Source organism: Scomber japonicus, chromosome 23 (assembly GCF_027409825.1).
Source record: "Scomber japonicus isolate fScoJap1 chromosome 23, fScoJap1.pri, whole genome shotgun sequence".
Classification (NCBI taxonomy): Eukaryota; Metazoa; Chordata; class Actinopteri; order Scombriformes; family Scombridae; genus Scomber; species Scomber japonicus.
The window spans coordinates 7,374,377-7,402,364 of NC_070600.1; the positions used below are offsets into that span (position 1 = coordinate 7,374,377).

General features: G+C 42.2%; 1 protein-coding gene across 1 annotated transcript; it reads left to right on the top strand.

The window, feature by feature from the left end:
* The first annotated feature begins 578 nt into the window (after nt 1-578).
* Nucleotides 579-27,410, top strand: gas2l3 (growth arrest-specific 2 like 3). Its single transcript, XM_053344051.1, has 9 exons — nt 579-671; nt 12,423-12,478; nt 19,405-19,591; nt 20,688-20,806; nt 21,071-21,212; nt 22,735-22,798; nt 22,896-23,037; nt 24,104-24,208; nt 24,724-27,410. Exons 2-9 carry the CDS (start codon nt 12,455-12,457, stop codon nt 26,125-26,127), a joined length of 2,187 nt encoding a protein of 728 aa, XP_053200026.1. The 5' UTR covers nt 579-671; nt 12,423-12,454; the 3' UTR covers nt 26,128-27,410.
* The last annotated feature ends 578 nt before the right edge of the window (nt 27,411-27,988 follow it).

The window sequence follows — 27,988 nt, forward strand, 5'->3', positions numbered from 1 at the left end:
AAACTGTTAAAGTAAGCCGGGAGTCCTTGGGACCCCAAATGGAACATTACAGTTAAATGTTGTTAAATGGGTGCACTTTTATGGAATTGTAAACATATAATAGATTAAAAATAAGACAAAAATCCTATGAGAACAAAAGTAAAGTACACAAATGCATCTAAAAAATCATGCAGAAAATGGTTGGTTTTGTAGTAGCTACTTTGTAGTTAGTAGTAGGCCTATTTCTATGACTGCTGAAGGAAAAGCTGAAAAGTAAGAGTGCAAACAAAGAAAATGAAAGTGGAGGGAAAAGTAAAAAAAAGAATAAAGAATAACTATACTCATCTTATTCTAATAAACAACTACTTTAACAGTGGTTATTCAAAGATGTAGGACCCTTATATAGCTTTATTCAGGCCCTTGTGTTTCATTGCTATGAATGGGTTTTCATCATGCAGTAAAATGACACTCAGGTGAGCGTGCGACTCCGCCCCCACGCGGACGGAGCGTTGTGATTGGCTGATTCGAACAGCGCTGCCCACAAACACACAACATTGGAGAACAGGAGTAACTCCCGATGACTGGAAGACCAGCTCAAGATTTCCACAAGGAAAAAAAAAACACCCGTTTTAAATCGATACAAACTGCTCCGGCGTTTTTCCTGGAAGACTCGAATCCCTTCACTGTTACTGGTAAGTCTTAAAAGTTTTTCTTTATCTCGGAGCGGAAGTATTGGAGAAAGTTATCCGTAACTTTTCTCCAGTTTTCTCCCCAAAATCCATGAGGGAGCCTCGTGGAAGCTGTGAACGTGGACCCGAGCATATTTAATAGAAAATACCGCTATGTATATTACATAACTCAAGTCTAGTGTGTTTTTATGATAAAGCAAGTCTCGTAATATATAGAGACTTTTTGGCATGATGGGTTACAAATGAGCACTGTATTTTAAGTAGAAGAACTTAAATGATAGTGTGTTTTTTCCTAAAACGTTTGTTACACACATAGTTTAAAATCTACGGCAGCCTTAGTGTAGTGACATTCATTTTTGTCTAAACGCTGTCTTTATTGTTAGTTAAACGGTACACGAGCCATAATCAAGTTTAAATGAAGTGGGTTCAATTTTAAACCAATTTACAGCTCTGTATTTAATTACCCTTTTACTTAATGGCAGGGAATTGACTTTGACAGCAACAACAGTTTCCAGTCTGCAGTTTACACACATTTGTCTTTGATTGGCAGGTGGGAATAAATATGTAAGAGGATCAGTAGTTTACTGGTGGATACTATCTGACATGAGAGCTGATGGATGCTGAGGTGTTGGTTGATAATGTGAGGCTGCAGTGGCTGATAGGGTAAAGTGAGTGCTGTGATAGTGAGGAGTTCATTTTTGGTGCAATGTCCTTGTGTGGGAAAGTAGCAAACAATCGTGGTCCTGTTTTGGGATCAAAGCATGCGCACCCACACACACACACACACACACACACACACACACACACACACACACACACACACACACACACACACACACACACACACACACACTGATTGACCAAGCTTTATCCTGCTTGCTGTGCCTGTCGTGCCAGGACAATAAAGTTGGCTGTATGAAATATGAAGTGTCCACATGTGACAGTGGTTGTTTCCTGATGGAGGAAAAAGGATGAAGTGGAGGCTCAGCAGGTGCTTCCTGGAAAGAAGGTGAGAGCAGGGAAAGATCAGTCATACACCCGCTGCACTTCAGATGCTGGTGATGAATTTATGGTGATGTTTATTTGTGTCCGTAGAACATCAAAAGTCCAGATCGTGTGAATTTTGGCTATGATTTCTAGTGCATATAATTGGATTTTACGTGTATGCCAATGAGTGATCTGACTATAACTCCAGCAAACAGATGAATGAGAGCAGGCATGTCATTATTATTCATCCTTACATGCTGCTCGTGACAAATTAACATTACTCTACTACGTTTTATTGCTCCTCACTTATCCAATCAACATCACATCCAATAATACCCTACCTCACTATTGATCTAAACACCAATCAGCTGATTGTTCTTCTGACCACGCTGGCTTGACCCACTCAGCTGTTGACAAATTAACTCGTATCAAATTTCCTCGAGACTAAACTCAGTGATCAGGATAATGTGCTTAGCCTTTTCCTCACTGTTACTATTTCTTACTTGCCCAAATGAAATACTGTTTGTTGTCAGTCTGGGCTTTTTCCAACCACACAAGAGTCACGAGTTAAGACTTGCAAATCAACTCAGTATGTTTTTAAAAAAGAAAAAGAAAAAAAAAGCCAAACCAAGTGAACACTATTCTAGAGAAAGTTGGACTCAGCAGTGTTAGATATATTGTTTGTTTTCTGTTTTGCTTTTCTCTGGTGCACCTCAGAACTAACAGAATGGTAAATATGAGGATTTTAATTAGTAATGCAGTTCCCCTCGGCTATCTATGGCCTGTTTTAGCATCTTTCAGCTCATTGTTTTGGTATAAACATGACTTTAAATAATTGCTTTGTGTCTGCTGGATGTGTAAACAAGAAATTGTTTGCTTAAATGTTTGCTGTGTTAATGTTAATATGTCAACATTGCACTCTCAGCTTGTTGTGCCATCCCCAGTGACCAAAAAGATACATTTAATGCAGGTGAACGTCAAACATCTCAAACTATTGCTGCAGCCATTCAGAGCTCAAATATACAGAATAATATACGATATAAGTGCAGCTTTATTACAAGGGCAGTACAGTAATACAGCTGTTTATACAGCAGGGCTATCGTGTAATAATAACTTAAATTGACATTTAAACTGAACGTTTGATCAGGATGACCACGCAATAAAAGTGTCTCTATTAAATAAACTTCTTTTTAATCCATGTGACTTTTGTTTACAAGCCTGGATTTACTGTTAGGCTGGTGAGCAAACTGATAAACATATAAAAGTTTTCTACAATGGCTCAGACCAGAAAAGTAAAAGCTGAAAGTTATGGTTTGAACTGTGCAACGATCTGTCCCCAAATCACTGATAATACAGTACATCACTGTTTTTAAACTGTCACTGCCCAGATTACAATGAATGAGTGCACTGGAGTAGCAACCCCAATTCTGCCTATCTTCATTATCACCATCTGCTTGATCTTTGGCATGAGGCCTGGCGCACACCCGCACACACACACACACACACACACACACACACACACACCCGCACACACACACACCCACCCACCCACCCAGATGAGACAAAGAAGGCATAATGAGTTACAATGCATGTGGGCACATATGGGCTGCGATGCTGCGTGTGTGGACACAATAGAGATGATAATGAAATCTCGGATTACCCCTCATATATTTAGGGTACAGTTTACTGGAAGGGTATTTGGGGGGCGCGGGGTGGGGTGGGGTGGGGGGGGGGGGGGGGGGGGGCGCGGGTAAGTGTGTCTGTTTGTTCGGGATGGTGGATACATGTGGATCCTGTAAAACTAAGACGTTGCACAGTAGAGCTGATATCATGCATTATTCAAACATGGTTTAGATTAGTGACGTGTGTATGAGTTTATTACCAAAATGCTTCTTATGTTAGAAAATAAGCGTTAAATACAGTAAAAAGTTTCATTTTTATATCAATATGTCCTTTATATTTGAGCTGCCAGTGAATTTAAAAAAAGTGACCTCATTAAACTATCTATATCTATCTACTCTATCTGTTGGTTGCCCATTAAAACAAACAAACTCTGGCCAAGCTGCAGGGTATCACTTGCTGAACCAGTTGAACTCAACTTATCTCACAGTCATGTGGACCATTACTTTCTGCAAACCAGTTTGTATGAATAAAGGTCAGATGTAGTCAGAGGATTTAGTACAGTTCCCCCTAAATAACAGAAAGTCCTTGTTGTTAAGCTTTCAGTGTTTAAAGCTGTTGTCTCTTTAAGTATCTTGTGGTCTTGTGTATAACCATCAGTTCTTTTTTGAAAGGATGCTATCAGATTAGTCTTCCCAAACAAGACCATCATACAAGATAATTGAGATATGTGTATTCTTTCAGTACCATAATAAAGCCTCACATGGGTTACTGAAAAATGTCTGTGTGTAGATTGATATCACAAGTCAGTTTGTGGTCACAGATGTTGCCATTTCCTGTCAGCACAGCACGTTTGAGGACTTCTCTGTTTTCCTTTGTTTCCATAGCTGTCACATAAATAAGACATCATTTAACCGTCAATTTTCTTTCAGCTCACTGAGGATCTAACAAGGAAGGGACCACAGGTTTCTCCCAGCATGGTCTTAGCACTGCTGAGGCTGATTAAGATGAAAGGTGCTCCAGTTTTTAAATCCCACCCTTCTCCCCACCACACACACACACACATACTCACTAACAAGGATTATTATCTAAGACAAACAAATGTGGCTAATTAGGCTGAGCAGGATGACCCCCTCAACCTTTCACCTGACCTTCTGTGAAGAGTTGGGAAGGGGCGACGTGGCTGTTTGGGCTACAGAGGCTTATCTCAACTGACCCTGATAAAGCCTGTCACACAGCTGGGGCTGCATGTTTTGAGGTTGTAGATGTCAGTTTGGGAGGGAAGAAAGGTAATTATTGGCAGAACTCTGTGAAGCAGCATAACATGATTATTTGTTACGACTGGATTTGAAATATCACACGTTACCAGTAAAGAAAAAGGGGGTTCATATGATTAATATGTTGACAGTTAAGGAGGAGCCCAGCCATACTTCACAAAGATGTCACATTTAAAATCAAACAGTTTCAGCAACCCTTCGTTCTCTCCTGGTTCACCTTTTCTGTCAAAAGCTTTATGTTCCAGTTCATTCATTGGTGGTAATGCACTTCTGTTCATTATGAGGTTTCAATCTTTCCAACAGCTGAGGAAACACCAACGGTCAAGTTTGCAGTGGTGTCAGGTATTTCAAACAGTGCCAGCTAACTGGGCGACGGCGCTGCGACTGAAGCAATGATGTAATTGCAGTTAGCTGGCCTTTTGTGTGTGTGTGTGTGTGTGTGTGTGTGTGTGTGTGTGTGTGTGTGTGTGTGTGTGTGTGTGTGTGTGTGTGTGTGTGTGTGTGTGTGTGTGTGTGTGTGTGTGTGTGTGTGTGTGTGTGTGTGTGTGTGTGTGTGTGTGTGTGTGTGTGTGTGTGTGTGTGTGTGTGAGGTCAGCAGAAACGGTTCAGAGTGGGCGTCTTGCCAGGCCCGCTGCAGCTTAAAGGTTGCAGTGCCTCTGTTTTGGTTACTGCTGATTGACTCAGCCGACTGATTGCAAACATCATGGAAGGGAATTCAAAAAGGAGGAAGACAACATTTAAAAACAGAAAATGATTCAAATGGTGACATCATGGAACTCTGTTTTAGAGACCTAGCTGTTACTCAGTTGAGTATTTTTGTCAGTCAAAGTCAGTAAGCAACCAGATTTAGGTTACTGGGATATAGTAAACTCTTTGAGTCGAGGCCTTGGCATGTTTCAAACAAAGCAGATCCTATGAACTGTCACCAGACTACACGTCATACAACCCATTCATTCATATATTTTCCTTATTAATAGCTAAGCTAGAGGTGTGACAAGAAACTATAAAAGGGCAGGCTATCCTCTCTTGTAGCTCCTTTTCAAACTCTTCAGTCACTGTGCATTTTCTCTGCCTAAACATACAACTATTACTTATGTTGTTAGTTGCATTTTTCAAACTTTGAAATGTGGCAAAATCCTTCCATCAAGTAGGCTAAGATTGGTTCTTTTGGCCTCCTGTATGTTGTAGACTCTACAGGAAACCCTGAAGTTCAAAGTCCTATATACTTGAATAGTTTTGTCCCGTCTATTGAGAGACTTTGTTTAATTGAATTACTGGATAGAACAATCATTATTAAGTATTTTTGCCTCAATACAAAGACAATGGCCAACTAAGTTAGACCTATTCATGACACTGTAAAGCTTATAGCCAAGTTAGAGTTGCACAAAGACTCCAAGGATTGTGACAGCTTAAATGCAGAGATGTTGTGCTACAGCACCAAATACCTGATTGTGGCCTTAAAACCGACCTGGAGTCAGTTGCATCAGCTCCTTTGCTAGTTGAGAGTATAGAAAGCAGAGCAGGAAGCCTGATCCTTAGTCAGCACCAAGGGTCTCTGAAATCCCAGAGCTGAACTGGTGGCGTGTAGTGAGCTGTGGATTAGCATCAACAAATCAAAATGGGATTGGCAGGTGGCTCCCACTCATTCAAGCCTTTAAGATGGGCTTTATTTACAGCGTCTCACCTCCAAGGGAAGACCACTCCAACAAGGGCAAAAGGATGGAGGCCAAGAAATGTTTTAATCCATCTTGAAAGGGGGGGGGGGGTAGTCTTTTACCGTGGACAACCATGCAGAACAACCTTGTACAGGCCCAGTAGGGACAGAATTGCTTTTGATTGTAAAGTTCCATTGAAGATGTCGGGTTCACTTCTTCAACAGACCGTTGACGTTATATTTACTTTTTTCATTCTCCTCCACTGAATGAATTTCCCACTCGACACAGCGCAGCCGGGCCCCATCTGTAATGAAAGGGGGAGGCCGGGCCCAAATGAAACGCTCCTCCGACAGGGTAATTAAGTCCAGACACAAAGGCTCAGCAGGAAGGAGTTTAATAGAGGAGGAGTTAGTATTCTCCGGGGGGAAGTTGGGTCCAGGAGAACCCTTTTGGACTGCAGGGAAGGGAAAGGGCTCTGGAGGTTCACTGGCCTGAAGCCACTTCACACCACGGGTATTTGGGACAGACACACAAAGATATTACTCATGCATTTCTGTTTGTTCAAGTTACCAAATTAAATTCCTAAAATAGGGCAAGCTTTTTAAAAAAAAATCAAACACCTCTTTTATCAAACAGAATCCTAATTGAGAAGCATTTAGGCGTAACATATAAAGCAGTGTCTGGCCAGGGTGTGCTCGAAACACCCGTAGAACCTTCCGTTTGATTATGTCTAAGGGCAAAATTATTTATACCTGTTAGCAATGACCACAACTGCAGGCCCGGAAAGACACTGTTTCAGGCATTATGGTTTTGTTCTTATTTGTACATAAAGTGTTAGAAACAGTTGGGTGTGGTAGAAATAGAGCTTGAGAGAGAAGTTCAATTTCTGCCGTTTTTGTTCAATCTCTGCATGCCTGGCCTATCACTGTGTGAATCAGGTGTGATCATCAGATTGCTGGTTTCGGAAATTTACAAAAATTGTTGGATGCAGCCCACAATCCCAATATTGGAAAGATGTGGAAGGGGCAAAAATTAGATTAAGACATTTTGAGAAATCTGTGAAATAGGCCCCCAGTCTCAGAGCCACCTAGTGAGGTATACAAAAAAGTCAAGCTGTCATCTTTGCCACATGCTCTAATGAAATGATAAAGTACTTTTAACCCATATTTACCGTTTTTAATTCCCCTGACACATTTACAATACCATGTGGTGGAAAATCAAAAGAACATCACTGCCCACTCTATTTTTACATCATTACATAATGCGTTCTCATCTTCTTTTTGCACTTATGCACGGGTGCCCGCATGTACTCCTGGAGCGCCGCAGGCTGCATGCGTGCGCCACGTGCTGTGTGTGTTGTGATGACGGAGCGTCGTGGAGGTAGATGCGCTCTGCTGTCTGGAATAGCGCTGATCCTCTTAACTGATTACCGGCTGCAACTAGAAAGAGGCGACTTGCGTGGGGAACATGCGGACAGATGTCTCACCCCCATCCCTCAGCAAAACACACACACACACACACACACACTCACACACACTAACTATGTTTAGGAAGCTCAGACTAGATCCATTTCCTTTAATAGACTCCAAGTCTACTATACTGACCATTTGTACCGTGACAAAAGCATTTTCAGTAATTTATTTAGCACCTTTTCCAGGCAGGAAGTAGATAAGTGTGGAGCACTATAAGAAGAAAATATGGAAAGCTAGATGAACTTCATGTCAGTTTGGATACATCCCTTTTAAATCAGACAATTTATAGGTGTTCAGTTGAGGACGTATTGGAAAAAAATTTTCATGGGTGCAAGACAAAGCAACTGCCATCACCACATGAATTATCTTCTATCTGTTTATGGATGCTTGTGACATACCTACAAGTCACCTACCTCACCAGTTTTTAAAACAGTAAGAATCTGAATTTTGACAGTTACCTGGAATCCCCATTGTCTGTAACTAAACCTGCATTGCTTGTAACATCTGGAAAGGCAATCTGAATGCTTAAGGTGGTTTAAGTCCATTCAATCTGGACTCAAATAGTAGTTTTCCTGCGGGGGATAAGACCTGAAACAAAGCTTTTTATTTCACTCCTAACAAGAAATACAGGTTAGTCAACCCAAACCTGAATAGGGTCTTTTGTGTGCCAGGTTTCTGTGCCTCATCTACTCGGTTAATCCCTGGTTTTTGGAAGTATAAGAATGGGTTTTCAGAACAAAACCTAATGTTCAACAATCTTTATGGAGAATTTTGGCACAAAGAAGGTGGTAAAGTCCCTCTATACTCAGTTCTGTGAACTGGCTTTTGCACAAGTGCCCAATATCACATGTGAAACCAGCTCTTTTGCATTCATGAGCTCAACAAACAACAATGTAATTTGATCCACAAAGAGGCTCAACTGCATATTTGGCCTGAATGACATCTAAGAACATAATCTCAAAAAGTGCCAGGCCCTTTTGGATGTGAGATCTTGTTTGCTGACAGAAGTAAGACAGTGACAGAGGAAACGGGACAGTACAGAGGGATGCAAGAAGAAACCAAGCATTGTCGGGCTTTTTTTTCTTCCTCCCAGCGACCGTTGGGGAATGTGCGTAGTAGTGCTCGGTGCCCTGCCCTTTCCACTGGGCCACTCCCAAGTTCACCACCACTATAAAACGTGTTTTGTCTTCGCCTCCCCTTTTTGGCATCGATTCTTTCGCCCTCCACTGTGCTTGACATTTGACTGTGTGTGGGTGCCTTTGGTCCCTGTAGGTAGTTGTGCTCTCAGGCTCTGTTGGGGCTGCAGATGCACACAACTGGAGTTGAGAGCCAAAGATGTGCCCTTTGTCCTCCGTTGTTGAGTGTGACCCCGCACGAACGCCCTCATACTGAAAAGAAGTGGAGCCATTCTGAATTGTTCCTCACTTCTGAAATCTGAAATGTCGTCGTTCCGTCACTGTTTTTGGTTATTCCACTTCATAGCCTCGAGGACCTTTCCTAACAATGCTTTAAATGACTCCACTGCCCCTTTTGAAATGCTTTCAGGCATTGACTAGATTCCTCAGATCAAGCTTTTCAGTGCTGGTCAATGACCTTTCTTGATCACTCAGTGATATTTCCATCATTTTTTTTTACAAATTAAGTTATTTTCAACAGCACAGACAATCACTCAGAGCACATTCTGGTTTAATGTCCTAAGTTCAGTCATTTGATCTACTGTTTACTGTATCGTTTGCCAAAAATAGAAGAACTTCCTTGGTTGTTTCTTACCAAAAGACTAATTTAGGGGTTTACTGCTTTTTTGTTTCTTAGTATTCAGATTTTTAGTATTCTGATTTTTGTTCCTCCAGGACATTTGGTGCAAAACTGTATTTAATTAAGTATCTTGTTCAAAGTAGGACAGTAAAAAAGGTGGAGGAGTGGATCCACTGTAAACCCTGGAAGTCTTAATTACCTTGTTAAAGTGGTACATCTGAGTCCAACAACTCAGAACAGAGCTGGTTGCAACAGCTACGGAAAACGAAACATCTGTGCAACATCATGTGTTCTCTTTTTTGCTTTCTTGGATTTTTCTCTCTCTGAGGCTGTATTGTTCTAACACTTATCCAATAGGACCAAAAGTGTCATTATAGTTGACACCTATAACTCAACAGCAAACCTTCAAAAAAACACCAGAGCCAGAGGCTACGCTCTTGTTGTTTTCCTGCTTCCCACCGCAAACTTTCTGCTGAGTGCTGGTTTGGAAGGTTGGACTGGGTTTGTGGTGGGACTGGGGGGAGAAGTGGGGGATGAAAAGGAAGTGGAGGTAACCCACCACCTCCACCTCCCCTCCTCTTCCCAATCTCATTCCATCCCATTGCAGACTGGTTGGGGAGTTCCTGGTTTTGGCTGCTGGTTTAGAGATGAAAAGGAGGTGTGTACATGGTGGGGAGGGTGGCAAGCAAACAAAACAATGAAGGCTTTGTGAGAGGGTCCCGGCGTGACAGGATTGTTGGGGGGGAAGAGTAGGGGGTGGCCGGGGGCTTAGCGAAGCGTAGCCACTTCATTAGTCAGGGCTCTCCTTTTGCACCTCCTCCTCCCTCCCCGTCATCCTCTCACTCCCTCTCCCTCCCCACTCACTCGCGGAAACCACAGAGGCAGAAGCCGTCCCGGCCGGACAAGCGCTGAGCGCAGCGCAAGGGTATCGTGGCTCAGCGTTCTTAGCGGTGCTTACAATGTGCTTCTGATGCTGAGCAGAGTTGTGTGGTGCAGTTTCCTCGCTTGGTACCGTACAGTTTTTGTTCTGAGGTAAGTCGTCTTGTGTTGTCATCCCTCCTGACCCATCCCGTCCTTGGCTGCTGACTTGCATCCTCTCCCCTCTGAGCTGCAGTTGTGGTGTCGGATGACCGGACACAGCACTCTCAGGCAGGCCTTTGATGAACAGTTGAGGATGTGGTTTTAGTGTCTATGTCTATGGAGGCTTTTCTGCGTGAGAGAACAAGAGTTTTTCTGTTATCCTATTAATTCCATCACTCTGTGCATGATGAAATCAGTGGGAAACATATAAATACTGCACTATAGAAGTTGCACAAACCCATTTAAATGTCAAATTTTAGGATCATATGAGGGGATATTTGTGTGTCTGTATGTGAGCTAGTGGAGGATTGGGGGTGGGGGGATGATAGTCTTGGGGGACTATTGCCTCAGCTGTGTTGACCAAATTATCAGTGTTATTAGGATCTACGTGCTGGTGATTGCTTTTTCCCCCCACCCACTGCCTCTCTTTGTCAAACACCCACACACACGCACACACACACACACACACACACACACACACCCTCTGGGACAGTTCAGCATCGGGGTAATCCTTTACATCCTGTGTGGGAAAGGGCAGAGAGGAGCACTGAGACTAACCCCGTCACTTCCTCGTGAGAAAGTCTGATCTAGTAAAACTCACTGTGTCTCCAGTGAAAACAACTGCGTCCTGGCTGATTTTTTTTTTTTTACGCAGAGGGCCTTTCACAGCATCCTGAGTGCCTGTTTTATTCTGTTTTAATGGTCTCTGCTATATATCACTGCTAGTGGCTTCACGGCTTCATGGCATTCAAAGCTGACTCACTAGAATGTCTCGCAGTATTTTAATTTATGTCTTGTAAACTTGATTTCACACTTATTACACAGTGAATACTGTAATGGCTGATTTTTTTTCTATGCTTCAAATAAATCACAATGACAGTAAGAGAGAATAGTTAAAATAACAACATGTCTAAAATAAGTTTCAAAGACTGAATGGGTTTAATGAGATAATCAGTATGTCCTGAATGAAGCTTAAAAGTTTCGGTTAGTTAAGCTTAAAGTTTATTCACAGGGTTTTCTCATGTGTCTTCCAATTAGACAGAAGATCCAATGTAGGCTGGATGATTAACTAAATTTATTGAATCACTGATATCATGAATCTCTCACTGATCCTAATTTACTCTTGCAGCTTTCTGAATTAAATAAATTACATTACTGAGGTAAATGTGACAGTTAACTAATGGGTTGGTGGGTGGGTGTTTGTACATGCATTATAATATAAAGCACATAGAGGTTACTTGTACTTAAATGTACTATATCAATGAAATGTTGTTCCTTGCCTTTGTTTTACTCTACTGCATGTCGATGCAGTTTACTTTTAAAGAAAAGACATTTTGGGAAATGCGCTAGGTGGCTTTCTCGTCAAAAATTAGGTGAGAAAATTCATACCACTGTCATGTCTGTATGTTAAGTACTGAGTAGGACAGGGGGCACTTAGCTTAGTTTAGCTTATCTTAGGATAAAGACTGGAAACAGAGAGAATCTGGTAGCCTGGTACTGTTTAAACATCTTAGGAGAACCTCTAAAGCTTGATGGTTGATGTGTATGAAGTAAATAAACAAGATACAAGTCATTCAGCACTCCTCTGCAGTGTCTCCACTGGTTATGTGGTGAAAACAAGACTTCGGGAAATCACTGCTTCAGGCTGTTAAAATATTTACAGCTCATAAGTCTCTGTTTCCTGGCTCCATCTAATGCATAGCCATGAGAGTGGTATCACTTTGCTTAAGTACCTCTCTGCAAAGAAGGGAAATGAGCATATTGGTAACTATTGCTTTAAAAGCGTGCTGCATGATCAGACATCTTGGACACTGCCTCTCTGAACTGCAACGTGATAAAAGAACAACTGAAATGTTGATCTAATCTTCTTTCCCTTCTAACCCATATCTCTGTCTTATCTCTCCACAGAATGAAGAAGTGAATAATCTGTGATCACAGTCATGGCTGTCCAGGCTGGCATCCAGGTAGGCTCATTACCATCTAGTAGAAGGGGGGTGGGGGGGGGGTGATCAGAGGGGAAATTTTATTGATCCAACAACAATGACGTTTGGTTGGAGATCAAGGAAGTAAAAAAACATTTTCATGGTCAGTAATTGGTTTTCAGATATTGTTACCATGGTGTTTGTAGTGCAACCTGTCAATGTTGACTGGATTGGTTACTTTGTTTGGTTGATTATAAGGTTAAAAATTTTGCGGCTAACCTTTTCACCAATGCCATGGACATTTTGGACCCTAGGCACTATTTAGCAAAAGTAGCAAGGTATCTGTACTAAGTCTAAAACCTCTACATTGTCGTGGGGCTGAGTCCTTGTTATAGAGGCCTCCTCAGGGCAGTCTGTGCCATTATTTAGTGCCCAAGCAATGAGTCACCACTATCTGAGGGCCAGAAGGGGGGAATAAAGCTCCTTGTTCCCAGCCAGAATTGCTCCAATTAATAAAGTACTGCAGACATCTGTCTCCCACTCCAACAACTGCGGCGAGCCCACCTGTGTTACAGCATGCCGTCTTGTTGTTGTTATGCATGTCTGACGTTCCACTGCTCGGACCCCGAGGAGTTTCTCCACACATTTTTTATAGGGAGTGGGTGGAATGTGCAACACTTTTCCTTCCCCTCCCAGCAACTAAGTATCAGTCATCCAAAAATCCAAAACAAATGTATCATATTACAGATTTGACACATGACAACACCTCTTTAAGAAATGCCATTTGTTTAGACTTGTCATTGTGAAATTCTTATAATTTCTATTGATTTCTGTTTATTATTGTTTATATCTGTATGCATAGATATGCTTCATTTCCTCTGTTAAGCACTTTGTGACGTCTAGGTGGATTGTCTGGAAAGGTGCTTTACAAGATAAAGTTACTTACTTACTCTTTAAGAAAGGCTTTTCTCTGTTATCTGGCTTGGAAAGTCCGGGCCCTTCCCATCCGTCTTGGATCGTGGATATGCAAAGTATGTATCCCAGTGCTATGTGGATAACATGTGGCAGGATCTGATCTCAATGTGTTGATGAGGCTATGAAAAGCCTCCCCGAGTTGTTGATGAACTGGTGTTGGATGCTGTAGCTTCAGACGCATCAAATTCACCCCAAGAAGGTTTGTTCCAGGAGATCTTTATATTGGTTTATGTAGTTCAACGTCTCCATTGGCTGCCTTTGTTTCTCTAAAATGATTGTTTCTTTGTGTAAATTGTGAGGAAATGAGTAGTTACAAAGGAATAAGCTTTCCGTTGACAACTTCAGGGTCATTTTTATTTTTTAATTTTGGCTTAAATACGTTTTTAAATAAGTGCATTTCATTGGTTAAGACAAACCTTTCAATACCAAAAAGCTGACGAAATCATTGCTGTGATTCAGTCATCTTTTCAAGATATGTCAGACACTTATATCAGTAAAAAAAGGGATTTAGAAAACAAACCAAAAAACCCACGTCCTATAACAGCGAATCCATTATGTAAATGTCCATTTTAATACCTACATGATAGGAAAACCGCATCTTAATAGTAAGTGTTGAAGTCGGGTGATGATTTTGGTGTTGTCCGGATATTGATCCACATCAGACTGTAGTGACACTGCAGAGACTGTAACACTGCAGCTACTTCCAGAGCTCAGCTCAGAGCTTCACTGCCCATGTAGAGCAGTCACATTCAATAACTGGTCACACTCTGACTGTTTTGTTCAACCAAGCTGAAAATGTATTCACTCATGGAAGTATAAGCTGCATATGTGCACATCTATTAATGCAACAGTACAATACAGCAACCACTTTATAATATAATGTCTGCAGGTTTAAATCTTGTGTCTTAGATGGCTGAACAAATCTCAGAAATGTTTTGTGATGGCCTCGTACCTTGTTAATATTTTCAAGAAATCCTGATGTGACTTGAATCTTTCTCGATTTATAATCCTTCACCTTAAGTTAAAGTAGAAAGAAAAGGCCTTGGTGTTCAATCCAACAATTATGAGTCCTGTTTCGCTATCTTTTAGCTCTGTTTGTGTATTTACTAACTCCTTTGGGAAAATCTGGCCTTTTTAGCTGCTAAATGCTCCATGATGTTCACCAGCTGCTCGCTAACTTTGTTTAGCAGCAGTTTGTTGCTGTGTAGGTAGTGTACAGCGGATTTATCAGAGCTTTTTCAGTGGAACTAGCTGCCTGCTGCTGCTGGAAATGGGTCTGATGAGACCAGATGGACTCAATCCAGAGCTATAGAATTGTGGTTGTAAAACCAAAACAAAGAGCTGAAAGATGCTAAAATGTTCTTCATACCCAAGGGGAACTTCAGAGTCAGTTAATAATGTGTAGTGGGTTCACTACCCCAAGCTCATTACACATAGTAATTTTACTCATTGTTTATTTAAACATATTGAAAAGTGCAGCTTTAACGAAACTAAATTAAACTAAACAGTTCTGACATGTATAGTTCAGTTTTGGTGAATCCTGTAGCTTTCGTATGTGCTTTTTCGTATTAGCTATAATCCATTATGTGACATCTCATCTTCAAGATATGTTAGCTTTCCTAAAATTCCTCATTAAAACCACGGCTACGTTTTTATATCCCCAGTTTCACAAATATGGGGAATGCCCAAGGGCCTATGTATATGAAAAGAGCAAAAATGACCTTGTTAGTTCAGCCTGGCCAAAACCAAACAGCTGAGTTATGCTATGATCCTAAAGGGTCAAAGGACAACAGCTAGGTCATGGGAATGTCTTTAAAATTAGGATGACTTAAGTAATTGCAAAGGAAATAATATTTCCACTGTTTTTGAGATGCAGAAGCTTAACATCTGACAAAGCGATAGTGTAAAAACTGAATTGTTCTTTTTTCTACAGACTCTTACATTACATATACTTAACTTACTGATGTAGAGCATGAAGAAAAAGTTAATACGAGCAGATGATGCAGTCACGAGAAAAACTTACATAATAAAAAACTAGTGAACATTACAGTCAAGAGAAAAGATCCTGACAAGACAAGAAACCCTGACGTATTACATTTAAAACCCTGCCACTATGTTCCTTACTGTGCATGTTTTGATCTACCTATCTAAAACACGCTAATTTATTTAAAAAATGTATACTTAGATATCTTTAGAACTACATGGAATCCATGATTACATTTGGAATGTATGCCATTCTACTTGGCTACTTTTACAGGAAGTTTGTACGCCTTTAGTATAAGTGGCTCTGTTTAAGAGCATCAGCTGAAGTCCTGGAGCGTAAATATGATGTAGAGGCACAAACTGCTTCAAATCTCTACAGTAGGCTGCATTTCTTTGCAGGATTAGCAAACCACATTCCTGCACCTAATTGGGACAGAGGTGGTGTAAGGAAGAAAGATTAACTAAGAATATACTATTAGTAATGCAGATTTTAGTTTACAACAGTAGTCTGCTTTAAAACCTGAATACCCACTGTGGACCTCTATCCAGTCAGGTGATAGAGTACCATGTTGGATTATCCTTTCTGTTCAGTGGTCTTGTTCTAATCTGCGCAACATCTTTTATGTAACTTCTAAACATTACACTACGCTGCCTTATTTTCTAATTAGCTGGTGTCGAGAAACACATATGTTGTTGCGAACCTGCAGAGCGCCACGGGCAGCCTGCCCTTCTGAACTGTTATGTAATGTGTGTGTGTGGGGGTCAGTCCGTTCATCTCTTTTGAAGTGAGGTAACCTTTTCAGCTGAGAACATCAAGTGGTTTTGCCACTTTCTCCTGTGTGCGTGTGTGTGAACTAATTTCACATCTTTCTTCCCATCCTCCACTTCTAGGGTTCAAAGTCACCCTACCGTAATTGACTGTAGGGGGGAAAAAACCCCAGCAATGACGTGCATTTTCACATTTATTCCAAACATTATTTGCATGTCACTAATCCGAACACTGAACTAATTGAAGGGCCTCAAGGCTGTTGGATCCACCTGACAGTCAAATTACACAGTGAATGTCTTAGATTAGCAAAATGAGTCACAGTTGTAAAGTTCAACATTAAAGAGCTTCACTGATTTTACACATGAATCTGTTTACTTGTCAGGAGTGCTAAGCAGCCTGTGAAAATAGTTGTCTCCTGTGGTTTTGGCAGAGGAGGGGTCTTATAAAAGATGCTGTAGTGTTGCATTATTGGATTTGAAGGAGCCAGCATTTTTGGAGCTTGACATTTACTTGTGATTCAAAGTCAGGATATCTCTGCTTCTGCTGCTTTAATTGTGACCATTCTTGTGAGTCACCCAATTTTCTGGAAGTACAATGCTCAGTCACTGTGGTACCTGTTTAAAGTCACTTGTTTAAAGTTCAAATGCAAATTAGAGTGTGTTATCTTACTATTTCCAAGTAAAATGGAATATGTGGATAGGGTATAATTACAAAAGGGATTGAAGTCAAATCTGTCAGATTTGATTGGCTCACTTAAAAAGTAGGAGTGGTCTAACAAATTACAACCTGGTACAGAGCTGTAGAGGACTGCTAAGAGAGAGATGAGTTTCCAATTACTGAAGGCAATCTACACGTTTCCCTTTGTTTGGAATAGGAAGTTCCCTCAGTAGGCTGTCAGGTTTAGGTTTATGGGTTAAAGGACACATTTTAAATAGTTCCAGTAAATTACACTAATTGACACACACCTAATAACTTTAGCATTATAACATCTCCATGTTGCTACTAAATTTACCCTAATGTAGTCCTAGTAAGTTAAGAACATTTGGCCACACAGTTGGACAGTGCATCTTCCAAGTTATATCACACTATAACTAGAATGACATACACAACATGTTCTAACTGGTGTTGTTCTGGCAGCTGAGAGCATCAACAGAAGTACATTACTGTATCACGACTTCTCTGTCCACTGACCAGAGGGTTTCCTGTTTGTGGGCAGAGCGAACATGATGGATTCAAGGCCTCAACAAGACTCAGCCTTGTTTTAAGCACAATAACGCCTTCAGCACAGTGGACGTAGTGTCCCAGTATTGCTGAATGACATGTGATGAACGCAAAGATTAAAGGCTGTATCTTAAACAGATGTCAACAAACTGCATGGGAGGAATAGGGTCATCTACAAGTGTTATGTAATGTCTGGACAAGTTGTCATAGTGCACATCTGCTGCTGATTTGTTGATGACGGCTTCGGTTGCTTGCGAACAGTTAATGAACTGCAATGTTACTCTAATCTAAGTACGAATTATCCTTTTGTCTTGAATGTCGTCAACGGTCTTCTAAAAGTGCATCTAGCTTAATCATTACATTAACGTACGCAGAAACCGACTATACATGATTCTTCAATATAAAAGACTTTGTGGATTGTCCATGTAAAAGCAGAGAGAAGTAGAGAGCTGAAGGATGAGCGTAATGGGAGAATGGTAGGGGTGGGTGTGACAGCGGGGATGGATTTGAAGGGACATCAGTGTCAAGAGCCGGGATCAGCGACTCGCTTCAGGCGCTGTGAACTAGTGCTAGACACCCATTTAAGCAGTCATGTGCAACAGTGTCCAATTGTCTCTTTGTGTCCCTTTTGAGTTTGAAGCAAAGGAAAATGCAAAAGGTTTTTTCAGTGTGCAATGAAACGTGTTAAAAGATTGACAAGTGAGCATGTTGGGGTCAGGTGGTTCGGGAAAGGGATGAGGATGTGTGGTTTTGAAACACAGGAAAGCACAGTGGTTACCAGGCCAAGTTGGAGCGCCGTAGCAGTGTCGGAGTGTGCTGTGCATGCGGTGAGCTCCACTAGAGCATAGAAGCGGTTGTGGTGTGACTGCATTCTCGGCGCTTCTGCTATGCATGGATGGGTCACAAACATTCCTCTTGATATTCTCATAGGCTTAATGGTAACTAGAGCAGCTCATATCATAATACTGTAATGTTGACTTTTAGAGACAGTGGGTTGTGGAATAATTGCTAACCTACATTCGGGACTGAAAGAGACCCATAATATATTGCTCCAGAAAAACATTTCACAGTATGCTAACAGTTGCTAAAACATAAAATTGAGCTAAAGTTGAGGGATATCATTGACCTGAGGATGAAAAGTTAATGGTAGGTCAAGTTATTACAGTTTATCTTGAGGAGGACATGTGTCTGTACCAAATTGCAAGGCAATCCATCCAAAAATTGTGGAGGCATTTCACTTTCCAATTTTAACCTTATGGTAGCACAAGAAGGAAAGTCAGGGCACCACTAAAGTTATTAGGAGTCATTGTCTGGGAACCATGAATGTCCTGCCCGAATCAAGCCAAGGGAAAACAAACCAGAATTCAGTTTTACTGGACTGACAAGTGCAGTTGTGAAAATCGCCTTAAAAAGTGACTAAAAACCAAATATGTCAACCTCCATAGTGGTGCTACAGGAAAAGTCAAGGGTCGCCAAAGTCATTAGGGTTCATCCTGCAGGCCCATGAATGAAATTTCATGGCAATTCGCCCAATAGTTTTTGAGATATCTGACAAACATTGCATTCCCCATACTACCAAATGTTTTAAGTTTAGAAATGCTTAAACTGAAAACCTTTTTAGTGCTCCAAATGAAGCCATCCCATAAATCAAATGAACAATACTGCTTTAAGAAAGACAAGTGATTTCACTGTCCATTGTCTGCACTGAGGCAGTAAAGGTGTCAGTCTTATGAACGTTAAAGTTGATTTAGTGAAACCATGACTGAAAAGGTATCACTCTGATCAGTTTGGACAGATGTGTCAAGAAGTATGCAGCCTCACTAATCTGTTAGAACATTCTGCCAGGATTTCTGTTTGTTTCTAATCCTTTGAGTCATACAAGGAGATGATGTAGACATCACTAATTGTATCATCTTCTTAGACTTTGGTGGTTGCTTACATTATTTCTGTCAAAAAATCTGTCCGCCAACTACCACCTACCTTTCTTCCCTGCTCTCATCTTCTCCTCTCTCTTCTCCAGGTATGGTTTGGCGAGAAGTTTGACGCCCCCTTGCCTAGCCCCAGGAGCCCTCGCAGCCCATTGGCGCAGAGGCATGGCCCCGGCCTCGCAGATGTCTTCCAGTACGACCAGTGGCTGGCAGTGCGACACGAAGCCACCCTCGTGCCCATGCAGGAGGATCTGGCCATCTGGCTAACTGGCATGCTGGGTAAATGTTGCATATCTCATTTAGTCATTTTGAGCCAGTTGGGTAATCGGCGTTTCTTTGACCGTGATCAATGCCCCTTTAATGTCTCTTTGAGGTGCAATGTAATTTGCTTCTATGTGGGTGTAAACCATTAGAGCGAGACAGTAGAACTGGATGTACTAGACAGTAAATGTGTTCAAACCTGTGCACGTTGGAATAAACACACTGCAGTCGCATGCTAACAGTTTCTCCCTCGAGGCTAGGAACATACCAAAGCACAATTGACACGGGTCTCCCATGTAATTGGATTTGAATGCTGCCATTTCTAACCGGGCCTCAGCAAGCCACAGAAACAGCAGTGGAACAAAATCCCTTTTTTTGTCCGTCTCCGCCATTATACTGACATCTATTGTCCCTCACCATACAATGGAGCAGTGAGGAAATTGAAACTGACTCTATTGTTGACTGTTGAAACCTCTGTTTTTAGAAGTGCTCATTCAGTTATTTTTCTCACGAGGAATGTGGGCAGGTACCGCACACTCAACATGAGTTATTGGTACCGTGACCGTGGTGACCTGTATCCCACATTTATAGACGTTTTAAGCTGTCGACCGTTCAGATCGTCAATCCTGAGGGTGCTGGATGCCGCAGGATAGGTGGCGCACATTGGATAAAGTTTCAAGCCTTTGGGCTCGTCTGCTGATGTGTGGAAAATAAACTTTTGTGGAGCAATCTTTGTCACTTAGTGTAATGCGCATTGTGGATTTAGTTCCCAATGTGAATTCAGTTAGACTCAATGGCCTTTGTTGAGTATCCGAAGGCAGTGATTTACAATTAAGGGTCGTGGGAGTGCCATAAGTCGTTGAGGAGTCTATAGGGGATTTGTCTGAGCCCTACAACAAAAGATATATTTCTATAGGAACAAAAAACTCTGTTTATAAAATAAAAGAATTTTGTGTTTATTTATAGTTTTGCAGTGGAGACATGCTTGTTACCCACCAAAAGTCGAATTAAGGTAGACAAATGTCATCTCTATGAAGGGCTCCTGCATTAGCTTTGTGCTTGGTTCCATTATGAGCATTTTTAAACTCTCTTCTTACTTTGATTTTTTTCCCAGGAGAGGAGGTCAGAGCAGAGTTTTTCATGGAGGAGCTGAACAACGGTGTGAAGCTCTGCCAGCTTATTGGTGTGCTGCAGACTAAGATCGCCCAGAGCTGCCCCTCCGCACTCAGCAAGGTGAGTCAGACAGCAGAGATGAAAATAGCTCAGATGCCTGTCCAAAGGGCAGCTTTCATATTCACACATTAGGATGTTTTGGGGACAGCTCTGCAGGTCATAGTATAGAAAAATCGTAGGGTAAAGGTATTACATATTCCTCTCTCTCATTCTGGTTGGTTTTCTGACCCCTTGAAATCTCCTCAACATTTTATCCTCTTTTAATTGTGTTCTAGAGATTGTGATAATGATGATGATTAATGGACACTTTATTTTTCCTGACAGCTGTTCACCACAAGGAAGGTAGCGTGTAAGCGGGATGCCTCTCCGGGTTCCTTCTTTGCCCGCGACAACACCGCCAACTTCCTGGCCTGGTGTCGACACATCGGCGTGGAAGAGACATACCTGTTTGAGTCAGAGGGCCTCGGTAAGAGCTGCGTCAGATTTTAACCAAAACTACAGCCGTCTCGCATTTGTTCTAAAGTAAACATCATGTCTGCCTTTGTTTTTAAGTCCTATACCAACAATTATTTGTAAGGTTGAATCTTTTTTAATGATCTTAGAGTTGAACTCTGAACATCTGAACTTTGGATATTTGGAAACAGGAACAGTTTGGTTTTGGTCAAATTTGGCCTAGCAAACCTTTCTTGGTTATATAGTTATGAATCTGCTGTTACTGCAGGAACACACAGTCACTCATTAAAACATCAGCAAAATGTGATAGTTTTGTCACGATCTTACCTCTTGAATAACCCGAAAAACCATCCATGTAATTGGGATGGTGACTCCTGCAAAGTTTAAGGAAGGTCAAATTCAAGCAAGCAGAACCGAGCAGGATGTTTTTGACAAAGAATGTCATCTTCATCATGTGGTAAATCTTTTATTCCCGGGGATTGAAGAGTAAGAAAGCATCCCAAGTAACTGCAGTGATACTCTTATACTAGCCAGGTCATGATTTTGAATTAGAACATTTTTAAAAATGGTATCATGATGAGATCTCCTGCAAGTACTTGGCCACTGTCAGCATATTGAATCTCTGGAGTCTTTCCCATCTTGAGTTTTTATTTATTCATAGAATGCAGCCAAAAATCGGGTAAAGGGAGGTATAAGCCAAGTAAAAATAGGACATCAGAGGTGCATGCTGCCCTGTGCAAAATCAAACTGATACTGAAGAACTTTATCACATTTGTACTTTACTGTAGATCTGAAAACATCTAATCTAGGCATGTAATTAAACAAAGTAAGTGCTAGGGCGTTTGTAGAGGTGGGGTGAGAATAAGGAAAGATGCAGGTACTGACTGTTGCCTGTATTTTCAGTAACTCAGAGAATCCCGCACTTTGAGCTGATATTGAGGATGTTGATAGTGTAAAACAGACCGGACCTCGGCTTATAAGCTGCTAATAACTTCACAGAGCTGATGAGCTGAATCTGATGTTTAAGCCTTCCTTCTTAATGGTTTAATAGGATCAGTTGTGGAGAGCAATCACTCTGAGTACTCTGTGTGGGGGATCACTTCATTACAAGTAATGGCTCTCCAAAAAAAACGGATTGGGGCGATTTAGAAAGAAAGCCCACAAAAGGAGTGCAGCACGCCCGCTGTTTGGACTATAAGAGAGAGATTCTCTTATTCTTTCAAATCATTTTTGTTTTGTTAATGACCTCGAGTGCCTTTTTTAAAGTTTTACTCTTCAATCCAAACCCTTGTTCTTTCTTCTGCATGACTCGCCCAATATCTCCTCAGGGAATAATTAACTTTATATCATGTGCTCAAAATGTCACATTTTCAATTGTGAATTTAGTTGTACATCGTCCCTTCTTTCTTCCTTTCATCCTGCTCTTCCCACTGTACACTGTTTAAAGAGAGCTGAAATGGCAGCTGCTTCTTCACATTATTTTATTTAAAAGTGAGGCTGTTAATTTGCTGCTTCTGTTGTGTTTTGTGCCTCAGTGCTGCATAAGGAACCCCGGCAGGTTTGTCTCTGTTTGCTGGAGATTGGCCGCATCGTCTCCAAGTAAGTCTCCAAAAAGCAGCTTCTGCTTTCCACAACTGAGCAATGGTTCAACATTTCATTGCCATAGACACACCTGTTAACAATGTGTGTTTGTCAGGTACGGTGTGGAACCTCCTGTGCTGGTGAAGCTGGAGAAGGAGATCGAGCTGGAGGAGACTCTGCTGATGACGGAGGAGCCGCCTCCAGCTGTCAAAACCTTTAGCGTGTGCTGCCAGCATGGCGGCCTCTACCAGCCGGGGGTGAGTTCTGACTGACAGCTTGAACGTGTGAACAGGAAACAGGCCCCAGACATGTTTTTAAACAGGTAGAACATGAAAATTTGCACCTGGAAGCAAGAAGCGTGGCATGACAATGGCTCCCCTCTTCTTTATACGCTTAAATTACTGCCCTCAAGCCATGTCACTTACACAGGTGAGCCATGATCTTGCCTCAGTCTAGATGACTGTGTTCACTGCTGGACACACACGGACCAGCGATTAAATTCATACGCGTGTCTCGTGTTCCTCCCCATGCCCTCACCTCAAAGAAGTTACGCAGCTGATCACGTTTGCGTCACAGAAGTTGAACATGTGTGACCCAGTTGAAGCCGAGCCAAGATGGCGGCAGGCGGCGGCTCTTGCCGCTTCACTTGCGCCCCACAGGGTACATGACACATCACAGCTGATCATGTGATGTTCCCATGCCATCCTGTGACTTGCTGCCACACGTGACCTTTAGGCTACAGATGTGTGCCATGCTATCATACAAAACAAGACACAGCGACAAACTTTCTGTTCATGCACCAGCGTAAATGCTCCATCTTTCCATCCATCAGCTCAAAACATTATGAATTGTCTCTGATGGACAGAAATCAGTGTTGGGTGGGTTTATAACTTGGGTAAAACAAGATGCTAATACTGTCAGTTGGGGGTTTTATTCCCAGAGGACACAGATATGCTAAAAATAACTGCACTCACTGAAGTGGAAAGCAGTTTGGATAAAAGCATCTACTAGTGTATTAATTCCCACATACATCAACCCTTTTACATTAAAGTAGCAGCAAATAAGCAGCTTGTCACAAATACTGTTAATAAGAGTTATTTCAGTCTCACGTGTCTTCATCTCCATCACTTTGTCAGTTGTGTCTTATATTGGAGATTTAAACAACAAAGCGTCTGACTGATTCAGTGGGTGTAATTGCATTATTGCTCACATATACAGCCATCTGAGGTGACTGAATTATCTTCTAAATATAAAATGTTATGTCACCCATATTACTGTCAAAGAGTACTTATGGTCCTCTATTGTTCCATTCCCTCCATCTAGGAACACGGCATGGATGACCCACCCTGCAACTGCTCTAACAGAGTCTCCATTGAGTACCTGTCTGAGGGCCGCTACAGACTGGGAGACAAGACCATCTTTATTCGGGTGAGAGCTTTGATGACACACTCACACACTCTGCAGTGGTGGCCCACTGAAGTGTTGGCTCACTTCACACAACTAATCCAGATTAAACTGCTCCATTCAGAAGTAGCAGAATGAGTGACAAAAATATTATATGTCTTGTTGAAATAAGTCCAAGCAAACAGAACTTATCTCAGGCCACGTAGAAGTATGACTAATCTGCATACATCGTACATCTGTGACCTGGAATAGATGAGCAGCAGTTCTCACCACATCATTAGAGTCTGTGATTGGCCACATATAAGCTTGTTAGCTGGTAGCAGCGGATTGTGTTAGACGATTACATCATAATTACGTTGCTGTCCACAGTGCCGAGCCTCAGGACAGACGTTTATAGCTCTGCAGCAGCTATTTTAAGGACTTCGAGGAATGTGTCTAGATGTCCAGAAAGATTTGTTTTAATCGTTTTAATTTTTTAACTTTTAATGTTAAGAGGAGAAAACTGACTCACCAAATGATTTTATTTTTGAATCTGTTAGATGCTTCATGGTAAACATGTGATGGTGCGTGTTGGTGGCGGCTGGGACACGCTGCGTGGCTTCCTGATGAAATATGACCCGCTGCGAGTGCTGCAGTTCACCACTCTGGAGCAGAAGATTCTGGCCTTTCAGAAAGGCCCCCCTGGCCTGGGAGGTCACCACAGCAATGCAGCTCCACCTCCTCCTCCTGACATGGACCCTCTCGCCGCTGTCAACAACCTCATCACCTCCTCTGCCTCTTCTTCCTCCTCCACCACCTCATCATCTTCCTCCTCCTCTGGTTCGGCCTGTAAGCCATTGCCGGCGGCAGCTGCCGGCCAGACGTGTCGGTCCTATGCCGCCTCTCCAGCTTGCACACCTACGTTGCCCAGGAAAGGTTTCGTCGCAGCACCCAAGAAGAACCTCCAGATGACACCTTCGTCCCCCAGGAAGCCCACCCAGCTGCCGCTGGTCATTACCACCAAAGGCTCCTCCTCTCTGCCTGCTACGCCTGTGGGAAGCTCCTCCAGACAGTCTCCAAGCCCAGGGTCTCAGGGTGTGCAGGTCCAGCGCAAAGCTCTAACCCCATCAGCAGCTCCATCACCTGCCCCTGCAGATCCGATTTCTGCCTCCAAGCTAAGGCTCAAACCGTCACCCCGCAGTGCCGCCTGTCAGCCCAGGAGCCCTGTCTGCCCTGAGCCTTCTTCCAAATGTCCCAAACCCTCCAGCCCCTGCAGCTCCCCCACTGTTGCCTCTGTGCCTCGCCCCGTCACTGCACCAGTACGGGCACCCACCTCTAAAGATGCCCGACCCCCAACAGGCGCCAACCAGCGCCCTCGCCTTGCACAGCGTCGTCCCGGTTCCCCAGCCTCACGCCTCCGTCTAGAATCAGCCAGGCGGATTCGTACGGCAACACGGGCTGCAGCAACGCCAACTCCAAGATCCACAACGCCAACTCCACAAGCCCGGACACCCAACCCCAGCTCACGGACAGCCTCCCCAGCACTGCCAAAACCTGCCTGCGCCCTGCCTAAAAGTAAAGAAACCACAGCCAAAGCTAAGGGTTTGGCCCCTACCAAGGTGGCTCCAGCCCCTCCACGAGGCACCGCAGTTCCTGGGCGGGTCCCCGGGCGGGTCCCCGGGGGCAACACAGGCCCTACTGGCGCCAGCAAAGCCAATCAGAAAACACCAGCCACAGAACAGAGGGTGGGGCGGAAACAAGCAGCCACAGCTAACCCCACCAACACTAAGTCGACTCTAAAACCTGAACCAACTGCTTCACAAGCCCTGGCTCCGCAGAAAACCAGCCCCAACGTCAAAGCTGTTAAGACAGGGCCCGGCGTCAGTAAGAAGATCCCACAATGGAAAAGCAAAAGTGAAGACCCCTACTTCGAAATGAACAGTAGAAGAAGGCAGAGGACGTAACCGGGCGGTCTGCAAGGTCTTTGCCAAAAACCAGCAGGCTGGTAGCACGCAGCTTCTTATCACAAACCAGCACTTGTTGGAGCTCAGACTTCAGATAGATAAATATTGTCACTAATCGCCATCAAGAAGCTTCTCACATTTGACTTTTTTTTTGTCTGCAAATGTATTTTTGTTTGTTGAATTTTGCATATTATTTAATTGTCTTTATTTTTTAATCCAAAAGGGTCAAAGATGTCATGTTGTATGTTGTTTTTTTTGTCTTTTGTGATGAATTAATGGTCTTTTTTTTGAGAGGTCAGCTCCATGTACCTACCTTATTAACACTAAAACTTGCACAATGTTTACATTCTCATCCTTGGTTACATGTACAGCCGTTACTGTGTAAAGTAATTAGACGTCACATTCAAACACTAACCTCAAAGCTTCTTTAGCTTTTAATAGCCATGATTTAGTAAAAAAAATGCACTTAGGCGAACATTTTCCGAAGTTTTGCAGGAAGATCAGTTTTTATTCAGGTGGGAAAGCAGCTTGTGTGCCCTGTTTTCTCCAACAGGATACCAAAGTTGGATCATTTTGGATGGTCAGTGAGACAACTGGAACACAAATCATGGTTTCTGATTGATTTTTTTCTCCAGTGAGAACGTCCTGTCCACTGGTGGATGGTCAAGATAGATGTTTTTCGTGTCTGAATTTGTATAAATGATATCTAGGTGGAAGGTTTTTCCTCGATGGCGCTGGACAAAGCGTTATCAGGAACGATTCTTTCAGTCGTGTGCCTTCGTCAGAAATCTGTCTGAGCGGCATTAGAATGTATTCGTTGATCGGGGGTGTGTCTGTGGGTGGGGGGTTAATGGTTTTTACTGATGAAAATTGCACAGTGTGTACGAGAACTCATGACTTTGGTTTGTCGTAGAAAAGCCTGAGTTGTAGATGAACTACTGATCAAACGCCTCTTATCTTTTACCAGAAAACACTCAGGGCCCTCTAGTGGCCAAAATCAATTTAGAGCAGAATCTACTTGTTTCTATTTTTTTTGTGTGCGTGTTAAAATCTAGTTTTATATGTGGTGTTTGTGTATGTGTGTAAGTGTGTGTGTGTGTGTGTGTGTATATATACAGTGTGTAAATATACATATATATATATATATTATCAGTGAGGCTTTTTTCTTGTTTGGCACTTTACAGAAACCTCTGTTTGTCACAATTTGAATGTTGATCCTGTTGATTGTGTCTCTTGTTCCAGCTACCTTTTTGTCATTTTAAATAATAAATGGACAAGTGTTTTAAAAATAGCCTTTGTTACATTGTCTGTCTTATTTAACAAGTTTTCCTGGGGCACACTGTTGCTCCAAATTTTGAGGATTTAGTTTTTCTCGCTAATGCCTCAAAACTTTAAGCTTCTTGTGAGTGAAAAAATAACAGTTAAAGCATCACAGGTGCCAAATGTTGAGAAATCAGTAACTGCCAGTGAAACACTGTTGCTACTGTTTAACTGGGTGCAGCATGAGGACAAAAAACTTGAAGGAAACAGTATGTTTTAAGACGTTGAGAAAAGTGGTGATTTTTAAGTGGTTATAATAAAGCGCTGTATGCTAGCTGCCCGGCTAACAAAGTTACTGGCGAGCTGGAGAAGTATTCAACAGCTAAGGTCAGATATTTCTTTCAGGAGAGGATATAGTCAAAACAAACCTATAAGAAGAGCAAATTGGATTTACATTCATTATAATAAAATGATACAATTATTTTGTATGTAAGTGTTTTGTTTAGAGCTTGTTTCTGCAACTTCAGAGTGGCAGAAAAGACATCAAAATGGACACACCTTTTTAGCCAATGTCATTCCAGCTCATTACTGCAAGTTTTAC